We start from the raw sequence: 17,949 nt of genomic DNA on the forward strand, positions 1-17,949 counted from the left end.
TGAGTCCACTAACGGATGCTCTTCATACTTCCTTACAAATGGTATTCTGAATCTCCTTCACTCCCTCTCAAATGAGAACACACACACCTGGCACCCCCTTCATCCCATCCACCCCTGCGTGGTCAGCCACAGCCTTGTGGTGGAATTTCCTAGCAGACCTTGTCACTCTCACCCGTCCCTTTCCTGCCCCTCTGCCCTGCCACCCACAGTTCTTGCAGCCCACACTTTATACATTCCCAACAGCACAGATATCAGGAGAAACTAGAGCAGGGGTCTCAAACTCAACTTACCTGGGGGCAGTCTGGGTGAGGCTGGGCCGCATCAAGTATTCCACCCCCACGGTGGTGGTGGGCCGCTCATCCCGCGTCGCTCCCGGAGGCTGGCCCGGGCGCCACCGGTGCTTTGAAGGCCGCAGGGCCCCTCCCCCCTGCCCCGCCCGGCCCGGCAATTGGCCCACGGGCCGCAAGTTTGAGACCCCTGAACTAGAGAGAACAGGGACAACATAAGGAGCCTAAGCTCCAGAAGGGTGTGGTGAATGCTCTTCTGAAGAGCTCTGTGCGGAAGCAAGAGGCAAGGAAGAGGCTCATGACCACATGGACACAGTTGCGAAACAGGCAATACGTTTATTGGGAAGGATCAGTGGTACAGTAAGTCCTTGAAGCAAGACAGGTGAACAACCTTGTTCCAGTGGTACCCCCTGCACTTTTGAAAGCTGCTTGGTGGAGAGCAAAGCACTGGGGTGGCCTTCACCTCCATCGCATTCCCCCAGTGTCTGCACCTGTTGCCTAGAAGTCAAGGGTCTTGCACAGCTGCAGGAGCACTGTGAGAAGGAAAAGGGGTGCTACACAGGGAAGCAAGTCAATTTGCGCTTGTGGTTGCTGCTGCCATGGCCTCCTTGTGGTCTATGAAGTGGTGGGCTTAGGAATTCTCCTTGCATCGACACCTCTCATAGGGCTGCCTGGAAAGAGACAGAGAGAAGCAGGGGTGGGTAAGGGCCAACAGCCAAGTTGTGGTGAACAGTGCTTGGCCTAGAAGATGGTAAGGAGTGAGTGATGGATGCTTCTGCCCAGGGACTCTTCCGCAGCCTATGCCTCAGGCCTCTACGAGATATCCCAAGATCTTATTGACTATTTATATTAGATTTCTATTCCACTCTTCTTCTTACAAAGAACTGAAAGCAGCTTACATCATTCCCCTCTTCTTGCTCTCAATGTTATCCCCACAACAACAGCCTATTGAGGTAGGTGGGGCTGAGAGTCCAGGACTGGCCCAGAGTCACCCAGCTGGCTCTATGGCCTTCTGAGTCCCAGTCCTGTGCTGTTAAGCTCTACACCACACTGGTTCTTGTCTGAAGATCCACCTGGAAAGTATTTATTTTATTGATTTTATTTCTCTGTCAGCCAATAGCTGAAGCTCTCTGGTGGCTGGCAACCCAGTGATAGTGATAGAGTCATGCAGTCCTTGAGATCACACTGCCCTGCCCAGACTAGGCAGCTGTTGTGGAATTTCGACTGCAGCTTTGGTTTGCCATGCCTGGCAGGGACCTGATGAAAAGAGGTGTGTGTGTTGGGAGGGGGTAAATAGCAATGGGTGAAGTGGAATGCTTGGCCTTCTCCAGGTAGATATGGCTTTCTACTGCCTTCCCCAGCATATGGCGGCAGTTCATGGCCAAGAGGCCCTAACTCTCTCTGCACAGGTTCTACCTGTGCTGTGTCCCCTATGCCGGCCAGAACCTGACTACCACTGAAGGGAGGGCTGGTTAGCCAATACACCGTTTCTCACATTGAGAAGTGAGGTGGGGTGAGGACACAGGAGGGATGGGCACAATTCATACATAGAGTACAGACTGCTTGCTTACCTGTGAGCTGAGATATTTTGTCCTTGCATGCCCAGTTCCAAAAGTGAAGAAGAGTTTCTTGTTGGCTGCTTGTCGGTGGAGTCCTGAGAAGTACCTATAAAGATTTGGGCTCTCTTTTGAGTTCACTTGGAGTGCTCTGACTTAGGCTACCTCTTCTACCAGTATTATATGGGGCTGTGGGGATACCGGGTCCTCTCTATGTCCCGTTCCTCCTGATTGCCATCCATTTTTAGCCCCTGCACCAGTTGCAGGATTCTACGAATGTAACACCACTCGGGCAGGCTGGAAGACTTGTTCCCCCTAAATTTCCCCTGCCCTGCAAATATTTTTACAAGCAGATAATTGAACAAATCGATAATGCCTTTCTTTCAAAGTCCTGCAAACCAGCTGAGCTGGCCACTGCTACTTTTTGGTGCCCCACAACTTTTCAGGCTGATATCAGGCCTGCATAACCACAACACTATGCTGACAGAGAGGCCTGGTGCCAGTGTTTCCTCAGCAGCTGCTAGGTGAGAATGTTCTTGCTGCTAAGGTCAAGTCCGACTTATGGCACCCCTATGGATGAAAGCCCTCCAACAGCCCTGCTCAGTTCTTGTAAACAGGATGACGATGGGCTTTCGCTTGTTCTCGTGTGTGCTCACCATTCCTTGCTCAAGCTTGTTTATGGGTGCTTTGGACAGCATCGTGGCCCTCCAGTTTTGCTTGTTTTTAAGGAGCTCTTTCATGTTTGTTTATTTGTTTTTGTTTGGGAGAGAGTAAAATCCAGCATTTTTTCACACCTGAAACAAAGTGCAAGCTCCTACTAGTGTAATAGCATTATTTTGCAGTATCACAACACAGTCCAGGGGTTATGTAGCAGAAAGTATGGAAAGGCAAGAAAGGAAAACCTTTTTGTGTTGAGGTCTGATCTCAGTTCTGTGTCAAAGAGATACAGTGGCTGAACATCCTTGTCTAGATGAAGTGTTTGTTTATAATAAAACCCTCTCCACACAGTGGTGAAATACAAGGATTGGACTGGGTTGTTAGTCAGTCACTGAGAACAATTATACTTGCATAATAATATGGACATATTTGGAATATTGTAAACTGATTTCCCCCTGTCAAAGGAATATTATATAGCTGATAGGACAGAGAAAAGGGAGACAGTGACTGAGGTAGGGGGAGTTAATTATTGTGTGTTTATCAGACCTTGGCATGTTTAGCTTGAAGGAAAAAGACAACTGAAAAGAAAAATGATAATGTTAAATTTTATGAACAGAATGGAGAGAAGGAACCGAGGGCATTCTCTCGCATGCTGTCAAGACACTAGAACTTAGGGTGTCCTAGACAATACTGATTGTTTGTATGTTTCAGACAAACAAGAGGAAGTAATTATTGATGTAATGCACAATTACCATGTAATTAACTACCATGTGATACGTGATGGGTTATATTTGTGGGTTTATGCATGGGTTTATATTCAAATTAATTGGAGATAGAGCTATTAACCATAACTGTCTAAAAATAGAACACCTATGTTCAAGGGTTGCATATCTTGGATTGTTGAGTGTTTGGGGAAACAAGGAGGTGGATATTTCCCTTTTGCTCAATCTATGAATTTTCCAAGGGCATCTGTATGGGCAAACCATTTTTTTAGACAGAGTGATGGCCTTAATTGGACCTTTGGTTTGATCTCACAAAACAATTCTTAAGGTCTTATTAAGGGGACATATGCATACATACAAATAAAATTACACAGGCCATTGGTAAAGGACTTACCAGTGTGAAAGTTTCAATGGGCTGTTATGTTTAAAAAGTTTGTTTATGTCAAAGTTAATGAACACAGCAAGGCCCATTCATGTGCAACGCAAGGGCTATGCCCATCTGGACTACCCATCACAGACATGCTAAAACTCCATGTGAATGGGCTGCTACATGTGAGTGGTCTGAGCATGGATGCAATGTCCACATGGTGAGGCATCTATGCAGATGTGAATGTGGCATTGTTCAGGATCTTCTGGAAGATTTCCAGGTGATTTGTAATGGATCAGCAATGAGTTCTGATTTTTATTTATTCAGTAACAACAACAAGCCTGCTTTTCCCACCTGAATTAGGTGACTGAAATAGAGAGTTCATGTAACTAGGAGTCAAAGGACTGCATGTCCAGTTCAATTTTGAAATGAAAGCCAATTTGCTGGACTCAGAAGGTGTTCGGAGTAATATATTCTTCAGTTCTGTGCCATTTAAACTGGCTTTTGGATCTTAGAGTTCTAGTAACATACCAACCAGATTTGCTATGTGAAGTCTGCTCACTTCTGGTCTAAATGACATCTGCTTTGGTTTATTTGTTTAGTGGCAGAGAAGTGAAGATGTGCTGGCAATCCTCTTGGTGGTGTGGGAGACTTGTGCACTGCTGGGGCGTATGAGAGACAGCATGCTTTTGATCAGGGTTTATTTAGTTTGAACCTTCTAGATGGAACACAGACTACACTGCAATCTGCTGTTCAAGTCTATACATTTCTGAGCTTGCAAAATGATTTGGGGATACCCAAAAATGCATTGACATTGTATATTTTTTAAAACATGCACACACACACACTTCAATCAATGGGAGTAGAATGTGTAGGTCCAAAAAATACACATGACTGAAGCCTGTATTTGGAAAACTTCACATGGAGATACATACAGATTTTTTTTTTCATGATGACAAAAACAGTTCACAGGTTAAGTCAGAATGAGTTCTGAGATAGAATCCAGAGAATGTTGGTGGTCTCAAGTTTTGCTGTATCAACATCCTATGCTCTACCCTCAATTTTTGAGGTGCCATAGTCTAAATGCAAATACATTTTGTGCCAGATAACTTTTGTGGAAACATGTGCTCACCATTAATCTGCAGATAAAAGGAGAGCTCCTTTGAATCATCTTCATGGAATGCCCGTACAGTGTATAAGCCTCCTTCACTCTGTTTCACCCTTACAAGGGTTAAAGTAGTTTGATACCTGGAGGAAAGGGAATGTTACAGAAATTAAGATACTGGGAAAGAAGACCAGCTCAGGCAGAAAAGCACAAGGCCTATTGCACTAAAAGGGGAAATGTTATAACTCTCATGGTGGGGCCTATGAGCTCACTTCTGATATCAGAGCCAAGAACAGAGAAAGCAGCTTGAGCAACACAGAGGGGAAATAATGTGCAACAGGAGGAGAGGGCATCACACTTTTCTTCAGTTGACTTCTTTTAACTGCACTGCTCTTTCTGTGGATGGAGCAGGCAAATGAGGAGAAATACGTGTTCAACTCTATCACGTCAAGGCATGCAGTCCATTTCTTCTTTAATTTCTCCTCTCTCATGGAGAAAGAAGGGCCTAGGGTGCTGTGACCTTACATAAGAAACTGGCACTGGAGAAAGAGTTAAACTCACTTAACTTTGTATAATATTTCCAATAAAATTTGTAGTCTCCACCCATGGTTAGATTTGGTATATAGTAATCAATAATAATCTCAGAGAGCTTTTCTACGTGAAGTCCTTAGGGTGTGCTCATCAAGCCCTACTCACATTTTATCTGGGTTATTTAGCTGTTGCTCTGACTATCCAGCTTGTGTTTTAAGAAGTATTTTGGCAAACAACTTCAGAGCTAGGCAAACGTGGTATTTTTTGAGACAGTGAAAGGAAACACTTTTACCACATTTCCACCTAGAGGTTGTTTGTTTGTTTCGTTTCTGTGCTGCCCCACAGCCCAAGCTCTCTGTACGTGGCAGGAAAAGCAGGAAAGGAAAGGTTGTTTGTGAAGTGCTGTGCTTTTCTGTGATGTAATCAAAAGCAAATACACTGGATTAACAGCTTTGTGTAGAATAGCTCAGAATGTAGCTTAATTCAACTGGAATGCATGCTAAAAGTATGACACAGTTTGTTGTGAAACCAGATAAGGGTCTTTCTGGTGTACATATCTCTGATATCCAGCAGGGTAAGGTTGCTTTTCCTTTCCACTGGAAATGGGAAAAGGAAAGAGAAGTGCAGAATAAATCCTTTGTCTCAAATATGTAAATTAAAAAGGATAACTTACTTAATCCTGAAAGGTTTGAATAAGAAAATTACTGAGGGTAAAAAAAGAACCCTTTTATTTTATTTCTGTACTTTTAAGCACTGGTTTTTAGATTGGCTGATTTCAGACCATTTACCTGGTTTCTGAGATATTTTTGCTGCTGATGGCAAATTCACTGCTGCTCTCTGAAGTCAGGGGCTGACCATCCTGAAGCCAAATGATGGTTGGGCTTGGGTATGCCTCAATCTGCACATGGAAGGTATGGCTTTTGTGCAGCTCAGCAAACATGGTGTCATTCAGGAGAGTGTGGAAGTTCACATAGCCATGGTCTAGGTCAGAGAGGATGGAAGAGAAATGTCACAGGAATGGATTAAGGCTCCTTGGATTTTCCATCCACTTTTGAGGACTTGGGTGGCAGTGCCAGTGTGGAGGCCAAGGGAAAGTCAACATTTATCAGTGGCAACCAGGAGAAGTGGTTGGAGGTACTGGAATATAGCTAGGATCCTGTTCAAATATCAGCCATATAAGCAAGGGCTGGTGTCAAGGGTGGGAAGGGTGACCAAGTAGGCACTGCTAGAATTGAGGGCATGTAGCACCAAAAAGAGGACAAAAGGGGCCAGCAATTGGCATATGATGTCCACAATCTCTTGCTAATTTATATGTGCATATCTATTTTTTAGATAATGACAAGAATTTAAATTTCAAAGAAGATAAACCAATTAATTGTCTATTGCAAGCACTCCCTCTAAAATATTTAAATAAATATGATTCACCCATTCTGTCCTGCATTCAATCAGTTATACCCAAATGGTCCAACTTCTGCTTCAAGCTGAATTTCCTTTCAACAAATTAGCCTTATACACATCAATCATTCACAGCATTATCCCCTCCTAAAATCATAGTATAATCATGATAAATAGGGTCTGCACTGTAATTCCTTCTAGTGATAGGGCTGGGATTCCTACTAGGCAACGAGAACACACGGCAGTCAGGTGGTCTATCTGTGTCTTTTTCCCCTTTTATGTAAATAATGAAGCAGCCAAAGTCAAGGCATTGTGGCAGCTCAACTGAACTGAGCTGAGCTGAGCTTAGCCATATGAAGGGAACCCTCAAATACCTCTTGGGTGGGAGGGAAAGGAAAGGACACACTCTGTATTTCTTCTACAGGGCAACTATATGGAAATATACATGACTGCCTCCATAGCCTGTCCATGAGGCAGCCATTTCTATCCCCATATAATCACCCTCCAAAGGTAACACAATCCTTTGATTTCCCTTCCTTCCCTTCATGGAGGCATTTGAAATTCTGAGTGGCACCATGTAGGAAGCATCTCTGTTCAGCTGTCACACATAGTCTTTGGCTGCCACTTATGTTTTTAAGCGGTCAATGGCCAGTCTCCTTTTTGACCAGTACCAGCCATTTTGACTTTGGACACTTTTTCAGGCCACTTTTATAATATTGCATCATCTGGGAGAAGAGAGGACCTCCCACCATCCCACTATGGAGGCCTAATAATGAGGGCCCCACTGCCGCAGGGGCCCATGGGGCAGCAGCTCCCTGGAGTTGCCCCTCCTCTTTACCATGGCAACCCGCTTGCTCACCTGCCTCTCACCCTGGCCCAGGCAATGGAGCAGGTGAGGAGGAGGAGCAGGAGGTGCTTGGCCTCCCTGCTCACTGGCTGTCTGCTGTCAAGCAAGCTGCTGGTGGCAAGGACAGCAGGGAGGAGGAGAAGCAACTGCAGTTGTGGCAGTGGCTGAGAGAAGGCAGGCCACCTGAGGGAGAGGCCTGCTGAAGAGGCCCTGCCCCAGGGCCCTCCAAAACCTGGAGCCCACTCTGCTTGCAGGGACGCTCTCTGTTTGGGGCTAATCCACCTTTTTTAGAACTATTTTCTGTAAGGGAGGAACTTCAGCTTGAAGGACACCATGACTATCACTGTAGAGGAGGGCTAGATCTGGATTTTATTGTTTGGCTCCAAAGAAAGGTCCTTTGGCAATGTGTTGAGATGCTTAGGGTGATTGCCCAGTAAAATAAACAACATTATAAACAGGTTCTGGGGCAGGGCAGCAATCATCTGATCAAACTGAAACATAAACCAAAACAAGTAATGAAAAGAAAGCAGTAAAGACCCCCATCCCCTCCGTGGCATCAGAAACTGTTGTAAAAACTCAAACAAAAGTTGTTCAAAGGAATTATTTACTAGCTCCCCAGCCTGGATTGAAAGGAAGCAAGCAGCAAAATGAACTGAACCTATGAGTAATAAACCTTTATTTGAAGTTGCTGCTGGGGATCTTTGCCAAATAGCACTTACTTGAGAATTGATGCTATAGGATGATCTCAGACATGGGGAACTGCATTGCTAATTAATATAGTGCTATATGAAATGCTACATGAAGCTCACATTTTAATTCTGCTGCTAGCTAATTGCAGAAAAGCAGTGCTTCAGTGGCACCAAAGCACTCCGGTGCAGAAGCACGCTGGCTGTCTTCGGTTCCCCAAGGAGTAGCAAGCTTGGGTATCTCAGGCTGATGCTGAAAAAGATTCTGGCAAACATACCAATCACTTTAATGAAGATGTGTTGTGTATCTTTTTGCCCAAAATAGGTGTCAGTGGCCTCACAGGTGTACACCCCTTCATCTTCCAGCTTTGCATTGTGGATGGTTAGGGTGGAATTCGTATAGTGGTGGACACCTGGTGCATCCTGAGTCAGGGGCTGGACCTTCTTGCCTACCTGCAGAGGACAGTGAAAAGGAAGCACTTTGCAGTAAAGGTGTTCTTGTGAGTGTAGGGTCTGTCCAATGCAAGTAATAGGAACATAGGCATCACCTAACAAACGATCAGGTCCTCAGGAAAAGCTCACTCTCAGTGGGACTGAAATAAGGTGACTCAGTATGCTTGGCATGGCCTTTCTACTCCTCCACTGCTGCAGGAGCAGAGTGCCTTCTCTCCCATGCCTCTTATTTCATGAGAATTAAGAAGCAGAACTGCTCCGATAGCAACAAAACAGAAATGCTCTCATGTGAGAGCCAGTGTGGTGCAGTGGTTAAGAGCTTGGCCCTGGGGCTCAGGCAAGCTGGTTGCTAGTCCCTGCTCGGCCATGGAGCCAACTAAGTGGCTTTGCACCAGTCATAGACTCTCAGCCCAGCTTCCTTCACAGGGTTGTTGCTGTGAGGATAAGATTGAGAAGAGGAGGAGAATGGTGTAAGTCACCTTGAATTATTTGAAAGGGGAAAAGTTGGGATATAAATATAGCAAATAAAGTGCACTGCATGCTCAGAACTATGTAAGCACAACTGAAGCCTGCTAAATGTTCAGATATGGAAGTGAGTTGCAGGAGGACACTTATGATAACAATTATGAAGTAGAAGCCATATTGCAAGTTGGATCCCAGATCTGCCCCTTGTGAAAGGTCCCTCTGCTCAGCTTGGCAGGATCAGGGAAATCTACTTCGGTCAGCCCGTTTGTTCACACCTAAATGTGGATCTAGCCCTTCTTTTCAGCTAAGGAGAAGATAACATCATGTTCTGAATTGATATTTGGGGTCAGAGGCTGAGCAAGCACTTAGTTTTTAATTGCCTTGTAGTTTTAACTGTTTTGCTGTTTTGATCTTTGTAAACCGTGATGAGATTTTTAAAGAATTAATGACGATGCAGAAAAGCCATAAACGAAACCGCTGGGAGAGGTCATCAGGAGGTGTGGGCTGTGGAATCATCAGTACGCTGATGATACCCAGCTCTACCTCTCGTTTTCCACCAATCCAGGTGAGGCAGTGGCTGTACTGAACCAGTGCCTGGCCGAGGTAATGGGCTGGATGAGGGCCAATAAACTGAAGCTCAGTCCAGACAAGATGGAGGTCCTGTTGGTTGGCGGATCGGGCTTCGGGGAAGGGGAATTGAACTTAGTCCTGAATGGGGTTGCACTCCCTCTTAGGGACAAGGTCCGCAGCTTGGGAGTGCTCCTCGACCTAGAGCTTTCACTGGAAGCTCAGGTGGCAGCGGTGGCGAGGAGCGCTTTCTATCAGCTTCGGGTGATCCACCAGCTGCGCCCCTACTTGGAGAACGACTGCCTGGAGACAGTGACACACGCGTTGGTGACTTCCCGACTTGACTTCTGTAACGCGCTTTACGTGGGGCTTCCCCTGAAGACGGTCCGAACACTTCAGTTGGTGCAAAATAGAGCTGCCAGGCTGCTGATGGGGACGGGGCGTTATGCTCACATGACTCCAGTGCTCCGTCAGCTTCACTGGCTCCCCATTGAAGTCCGGGCCCAATTCAAGGTGTTGGTTATGACCTGTAAAGCCTTAAACGGCTTGGGTCCTGGATACGTGAAGGAGCGCTTACGTCCATATATGCCCGACCGCCCTTTGAGATCTGCGGGAGAGTCCCTTCTCCGGGAACCCTCCATGAAGGAAATTAGGAGGGTAGGTACTCGGAGGAGGGCTTTCTCTGCGGTGGTGCCCAATTTATGGAATGCGCTCCCCAGAGAGGTCCGCCTGGCACCGTCGTTATTTGTTTTTCGACGCCAGGTGAAGACCTTTTTATTCAAATGTTATTTTAATTGTTAATACTATTTATTTATTTTATTCTTTAGCCAGGGTGACTTAAATTATACTGTTTTATATTGTGTTTATTTATTTATGATTGAGAGCCGCCCCGAGGCTTCGGCGAATGGGGCGGCATAGAAGTTCTCTAAATAAATTAAATTAATAAATATTATAAATTAAATCATATTTCCACCACACTCTATCCAGGTCCTCAGGGCTTTATTTCATTTATTAGAAATATTTATATGGTAGCTTATAATCATGTTCCCAGGACAGCTTAACAAAACAAACCTATTCACGTCTATTTGTCACACTCACTGGGACTTATTTCCAGGCATACAACATATTAATAAAAAAAGCCACATAAAAACAAGCCCAGATGAAATGAATTTAAGGCAGGAAGAAATTAAAATGCTTGGGAAGATAGTAAGAGATGAGTGCTTGCTTCAGTATTAGTTCTTCACTGCAGTGTGTTTCCGTCTTTTTACAGTAACGGTGGCCAGGTAGATCCATGCGCTTCAGGGAGATGTGGATGACATTCAGCTCCCTAAAGGTGCTGGTGATGGGCCTCCCCTGATAAGGCCACATATACTTTTTGGGTGGCGCTAACCGTCTGCCCAATCCAACATCTGGCCTTAAGGAGTGAGCAGCTTGCTGCACCCCAGGTATTTTGGCCTGCTGCTCCCCACTAGTCCCATTTTGCTGTGCTCACAACCCACCATGGCTTCTTCTGTTGTGGAAACTCAGCCTCTAAAGGCCCACTTAGATGCCACATGAAATGTGGGGCTGCATTCAACGTGTTTTCTCTTATGGTACAGAATGATAGCTATGTTGGGGGTAGGATGATCAGGACTGAAGCTGTAGCCTACAAGAAGGAGGGATTTAACCCTTTCCTCCATAATGAAGTCCCAAATAAAGTGCCCCTCCTGCCACCAAATAGCAGCCAAACTGCTATTTTTTTTCCCCAGGAGATGAGTGGCCATTGGTGACACTGCAGTCCCTCTTCTGGAATAAATGAGGGGTGGACAGATTTTCACTGGGGCCATGGTGGTGGGGTTTAAACCCCTTCCTGATTCCTCATGGCCCCAGCCTGAATTTCCCCTTCCCTTTGTGGCTATTAGTTTGAAAGTTTAAAACTGACACTTTAAATGCATCCACACATTTACTATCATGTCTCTTTGGGCTCTGAAAGACTCTGGGGGAATAATTCAGACTTGGCTTCCCATTTCTTAATCTTAATAACCAGATGTTTGAGGCGCAAGTATTAGTTAAAAGCCATCTGTATAGACCCAACCCAGAGATGAATGCCACGCAAAACAAACTTCCCTAATTGGCTAAGACTTTGGGGGACCTCTCCACCTATCACTAATAGATCAGTGATATATCATTCTGTGTAAAACAGAGTTTCACGAGTGGTGATTCTGCTCATGTCAAAGCAGCAACATAAGGTCTTGGATCACTTGAGACTGTGAAATGCTTCAAACTTTGCAAGCAGAAGAACCAAAGGAAGTCAAATGCATGTCCAAGAAAGGTCATGTGGTTTTACACTGGTCAGCAGAAACGTCTAGGGAAACAACTAAGCACATCATCAACTGCACAAACACAATTAACACACAGGTTATTTGTGACATTATTTGTGACGTAAATAGCAGTCTGACTGACCCCAGAACAATGGGAAGAGGAACAAGATAGAGTTTGACTCTTCCTTCCCATCCGCCATCCTGACAAAATCCATCAATCTGCATTTCACGGATGCTCCCATTATGGCTCCTCCTCCATGCACCCCTTCCCATATCTGAAGCTCCTGGGGCTTCCCTGTGGCTGCTCCTTATGTAACCAACTTCATGCTCATTAACTGCATTCATAGAATGATGCACCCACTTTGAGCTGCTATGTAGGCACTTGGATTTTCTAGACTAATTGTCACATTTCAATAGTTGGCAGTCTGCCTTAATGTCTGCCTAGATAGTCTCTCCGTTAGTCCAGCATGCTTGCTGTACTTTCTACAAAGGTGTGTGTGTGTGTGGGGGGGGACCAATCTTACAAGCAAACTTTCCACCTCTTGCAACATATGCACACTTACCTTCTCTCCAGGATAACTCCAGGTGTAACTGATCAATTCAAAGCCTCTCACTGTACATGTCACAGTTATGTTTTCACCTTGCTTCACAACAGTTTGAACTGCACTGATAGAAATGTTGATTATGTTGGTGGGAGAGGAAGGAACTAGAAAAAAGGAAATTTCAAGTTAATATGGAAGAAACCTAAGTTACATCAACTTATAGGAGAACCAGTTTATTAGATATGGATACATTTAGGAACTTTGGTTTCTCCTGATTTCTCATTTTTCCAATCTTAAGTTTGGCTTGTCTGAAACACGTCTGCATGAAAAGTCATATCCATTTTTGTATACACTTCCTCTAATAGATGCATTTTCGAATGTAACTTTAACTGATACGCAGGTTTTGCAAACAGAGATTCCAATAGGAACACATTTTTCCAGTGTTACTTTCATTAATATTCATATTTTGTGTGTAAACATTTTGACTGGAGAACTTCATTGCAAAATTTGGAGAAGTGAAAATTCTAAAAGATAACCGGATTTCAGTTTGAGCATTTATTCAAAAGCATAAAGTGAGGTACATATGTATTTAAAAGTAAACAAAAGACTTTCTTCCCCATCAGTATGGTTCACATGAATGACAAATGACTGGGTTCACAGAACATAACAAGCCATGGTGGGGTTTTTTTATTGTTGTTTATCTGTTATGTCTTCTGAATCCAGTCATGGTATTTCAGCATGGTTTGTTAGGGCGTTGGAAATCATGATTTTGAAAAACTTTTTTCTTCATGGTTTCTACTTACCACAATGGTTTCTTGTGATGTCCAAACCCAGGATAGTGATTTCCACAGTCTGGGTATTCGGCCATCACAGAGTCCCCTGGAAAGAGCAGCCACTCTGGGAGCAACTCTAGCCATCCAACATCAACTACCCATCTCTGCCTAGTGACAGAAGCATCACTACTTGCCTCTCTCCTACAGGATGCTCTCTGTTCCCATTCCCCACCATCTTCTCTGTAGTCATCCAGATGTCCACCTGTCCTTTTCGCCCTGCAGAGAAGCGTGCAGAGCTGCCCAAATAAGCAGCTGTGGAGTTTGCTGGTCTTTGCAGATCCCTGAATGGATCTGGCATGTCCTTCCCTTTGAGCAAAGAGGTGAGTGAGCTTCCACTTTATCTGCTTCCTTTCCAGTTGTTCAGAGTGGCATTCCCACCTGATCTAGGCTGCTGAATTACAGTGAAGAAAGCTCTTCACATTGAAGAAAGATCCCTTTGCCTACACTACTGAGAAAAGGCTCACCTTGGATGCTGTAGACGTAGTATGGTTCAGAGTCAAATTCCTGCTCATTCAGCGTTGCCCTGCAGATGTAGGCCATGTCATCAAAGTATCCCTTAAAGCCTAGCTGTGCATAATAAGTGCCGGGGACTGGGTCATTAAACCTCTTTTCATAAAGGGCCACTGTAGTGTTCGGGTTGGTCACACGGCATGGGATAATGTCCTCACTGTAGCCTGTGCTGAAAATAAATAGGTCTTCCACATTGCTTGGTAGGAATGGCATTGAGTGATCTATAGAAAGGAGAGGGTTGAGAGAAATATTATTATTTATTATCATTTATTTAATTTCTGTACTGTCCAATAGCCGGAGATCTCTGGGCTGTTTAAAACACATAAATAACTAAATTAACTAGGGATAATATCTAGTAGTAAGAATACAAACATTTATTTCTGACATAGGATAGCTACAAAGATAATCTAAAACAAGCTGAGATTAGTTTGTTCCAACAGCCTCCTAGCTTTAAGATGGAGGATAAACATGAGCAAATGTGATTGGATATGGTTAAGTACGTATTTCCAACATATGGTTTAGTGTTAGTTCTGGAATACATCAGTAATATTTTCTTTGTGGTTTGGGCAAGGCAATGTTTTCTTGCTAGTGAAGAAAGCTGACAGGAAGAAAATCGATGTTTGAAACGTGCTTTTGGAGAAGAGCTTTGCAAACACCCTGGACTGACAGAAAGAGGATCAAGTGGGTCCTAGACCAAATCAAGCCAGAACTTTCCTGTGGAGAAAACCTGACAAAACTGAAGCTGTCACACTTCAGGCTTATCATGAGAAGGCCGGACTCACTGGAGAAGACAGTCATGCTGGAGAAAGTTGAAGGCAGAAGACGAGAGAAGAGCAACTATGAGATGGATTGATTTCAGAAAAGAAGCCATAACCTTGAGTTTTCAAGAGCTGAGCAGGGCCGAGAAGTGTCAAGATAGTGTCAAGATAAGCCAGAGACAACTTGATGTCACATAGCAGCAACAACAACAAAGTTTGGACAAAATTATTACAATATAACCTCAGTTAAATTGTCTGTATTTTTAATATAGAGAGCACTGGTGCCAAATGGGTGTGGTTAAGGCAGCCTTCCCCAAACTGGTTTCCTCCAGATGTTTTGGACAACAACTCCCACCAGGCCCCAGGCAGAATAGCCAATAGACGGAAATGCCAGGAGTTAAAGTTCAAAACATCTGGAGGGGAAGACTGGGTTAAAAAAGGAGGAATGGAATAGGAATAAGCCTATTACCTGCAAGGATGTGTGTGGGGGATGCATGTGAATTTTACTTACTGTCCTTCACAAAAATAAAGTCTGCCACATTTATGTTTCTAAATGGGGCCCGACCTTTCTTCAGAATGGATGAAACAGCTGCCTCAGAGGCTGATGCTAGGAACTGAGGAGCTGCAGCAATGTGTTGGAAGACAGAGGCCCTGCATCCTCTAAACCAGGGCTCCCCGGCCTTTTTGGACTGATGGGCACATCTGGGGATTTGAGAAACAGCTGTGGGCACCACCACAAAATGCCTCACTAGTGGGTGACTGCCTTGATGTCTACCTGTTGAGTCTGGTTCTTAGGCTGTGCCTTATTCAGCAAAGAAAATGTTTTGTGTCTGTCGGGCACAGCAACACATATTGAATCAGCCAGTGTCAAATAGGGCTAATTTAGTGCGATGCAGTTAATGCTTCCTTTTAATTTTTCAGCCATGTTCATTAATTGCTTCTTTTGGGGAAGACAAATAAATTTTGTATTGAAACTATCTAATACTAATATACTACATGCTTTAAATTTTTTTTACCTGCTTCATAGAAATTAACAAATGAAGGGTAAGTGGATGCTTTGGGCCCTTTTGGCAGCTAAAAGACTGATATCACACAGCTAGAAAGATGAACACATGGCACCTATAATGCAATGGATGGAAGACCTTGCAGTGCATTTGGTATCTGAATGAGTGGTGTTGTCTGCTCCATGCTTTTATGTGTTTTAAAATTTGATTTTATTTTCTGTAAAATTGTTGTAATCTGTTTAGAGAATCTTCAGACCAGTTATAATGGAATATAAGTTGAATACATAAATAAACAAATAAGGTTTGGTGAAGCCTGTGCATTACTGCCAGAAAGTTGTATACATTTCATACAAATCCATGTATGTATATTTAAAAAAATTTAAAAATAGGAAAAAATAAAAAATGTAAAATCTGGGTTGAGAAGGCTTCCAGTTCACACTTGGCCCATGGATTGGCAGTTCCCCAGCCCTGCACTAAGGATGCCAGGCTTCCAGAAAGCCACACAAAGCACAGGCAGATGCTTAAAGAATCAAAGCAATGCAATTGGTCCAGTACCTGGTACAAAAATGTAGATGGATTTTTCCTCTGGGGGTTGATCGGTGGAACAGGAGTATTCGCCCGTGAAGGAGCCAGTCACATTTCTGAGTGTGAGCGTGCTAACAAAAGTGCTACCACTCTTCTCTTGCACAGCATCTAATGTGGTTTTGCTGTCCTTTCTCCATAAAACCTCGTTCTGCCCTGAACAAGTCAGGGAAAAATCGCTGTAGAGATTGAGGATAACTTCACGGTCACTGGGAGAGATCTTCAGGGAGCTGATTTCTGGAAGCCATTGAAGAAAGTATTTAGAAAAGCAAATAATCAAAGAGGGTTCACAGTTTAGTGGTACACAGTGGCCCTTCAGATGTTTTGACCTACAGATACCATGTGCCCAGCTATCATAACCAATAGCAAACGTTCACAGGAGTTGCAGGCCAAAATATTTGGAGGGCAACCTGACACCCACCCTTGCAGTGCATGGATTTAACAGGAACCAGGATCAGAAATGAAAGTAACAGGTTTATTTGTCTAGTTATTTATTTAAACTTCATCCTGCCTCCCCCACAAAAAATGCCCCTTAAAGTTACTTATAGTAACAAGACAGGATCAAAATGAAAGCATAATTTAAAACAACATGAAAACAAAGACATTAAACACACAGTTGAAAATATGTGTTGTTTATATATAATAGCAACTGCTGATCTGCCTCCAGAGCAAAATTGTAATCCTTCTGGCAGAAGCACCCCTGAGGCTGGTCCACCTTAGGAGTTTCATGAGAAATGAAAGTTACAGACCAGTAACATGATTGGACCTCTGACTCCACCTAGTGTTCTCTCAAGAGGAAGAGCTCAGTGTTGGACGTTGGAAATGTAACCTCATTTCCTGTTTAAGTTACAACAGAATTAGACATTATTAAGGAAACAAGAGGTTTGATATTTGCTCGGATATGATTGCATGATGTGAGCAGATAGTTTAGACATGATGCAAGGGGCAACTAGGAAGCCCTAGGAAAAATGGGGGCACTTTCCTACCTAGAACGTGCCATATTCTGAGTTAAAGAGTAGGGTGGAAGGGCCACAAACAACTGCAGTTCTGTTCCCCAGCTGTTTTGAATCAAGCACTTTAAAGGCCTAAAAAGTCCCTGCCGCCATGGCACAGGTCTCTGTGATGTGGTTTGTGTTGGAGAGATCTAATCAGGCTGAGGATGAGAAAGAAAAATCACAACAAAACTAAACATAAAATTGCCAGGAAACCATTGAGAAATGATAGGGTGGATAACATCTTCCTGAATTGCTTCCTATGAGCCCATCACAGCTTCCTGGTTGTTGTACAGCCTCCCAATATTGCTAGAGAAATGGGGGCAGGGATGCAGGAAGGATGTGATACATCCCATCCCAAATAGCACAGTATTGTCTATGCATGTCTGCTAGGAGCACACCCCTTAGATCTTACTCTCAGCAAAGTGGGTATATGATTGCAAATGTGACAGCCCTTTTCATAATGGAATTCAGCTTCTGCAGGTAGCGCATTGGCCAGAGGAGCAGAAAATGGCTGTTTTTCAGCCACACACCATTTGCTGCTGCATAATGCAATGAAGAGGGAAAGCAAAGTGCTTCAGTGTAAAGTCTGCCCTTGGAAAGATGGGAAGATTCCTGCCAATATTACCAAGTTGCTGCCCATCGAAATGGTATTATCAGTTCCAGGATTTCAAAATTCCATAACACAAATGACCACGCATTTATACCTCACCTTTCCAGTAAAATGGGCAAGTTGGCCTACAAATGTCAAAAGCAAAGTGTGGTACTGAGAGTCTGTCCCCATTCCCAA

The 17,949-nt window shown here is 44.0% G+C and overlaps 1 protein-coding gene across 3 annotated transcripts in view; it reads right to left on the bottom strand.

Annotated features, from left to right (window-relative positions):
* PDGFRB (platelet derived growth factor receptor beta) overlaps nt 1-17,949 on the bottom strand; it is a 75,897-nt gene that overhangs the window by 32,423 nt on the left and 25,525 nt on the right. For all 3 annotated transcript variants that reach the window (XM_044454322.1, XM_044454323.1, XM_044454324.1), the window contains exons 3-8: nt 16,141-16,404; nt 13,778-14,044; nt 12,502-12,644; nt 8,432-8,606; nt 6,014-6,206; nt 4,722-4,837 (exon numbers count right to left, since the gene is read on the bottom strand). In XM_044454322.1, coding sequence (XP_044310257.1) covers nt 4,722-4,837; nt 6,014-6,206; nt 8,432-8,606; nt 12,502-12,644; nt 13,778-14,044; nt 16,141-16,404 — 1,158 coding nt within the window. The remainder of the gene's footprint in view (nt 1-4,721; nt 4,838-6,013; nt 6,207-8,431; nt 8,607-12,501; nt 12,645-13,777; nt 14,045-16,140; nt 16,405-17,949) is intronic.

The sequence above is a fragment of the Varanus komodoensis genome, unplaced genomic scaffold (genome assembly GCF_004798865.1).
Source record: "Varanus komodoensis strain SLA01 unplaced genomic scaffold, ASM479886v1 scaffold7_3, whole genome shotgun sequence".
Taxonomy (NCBI): domain Eukaryota; kingdom Metazoa; phylum Chordata; class Lepidosauria; order Squamata; family Varanidae; genus Varanus; species Varanus komodoensis.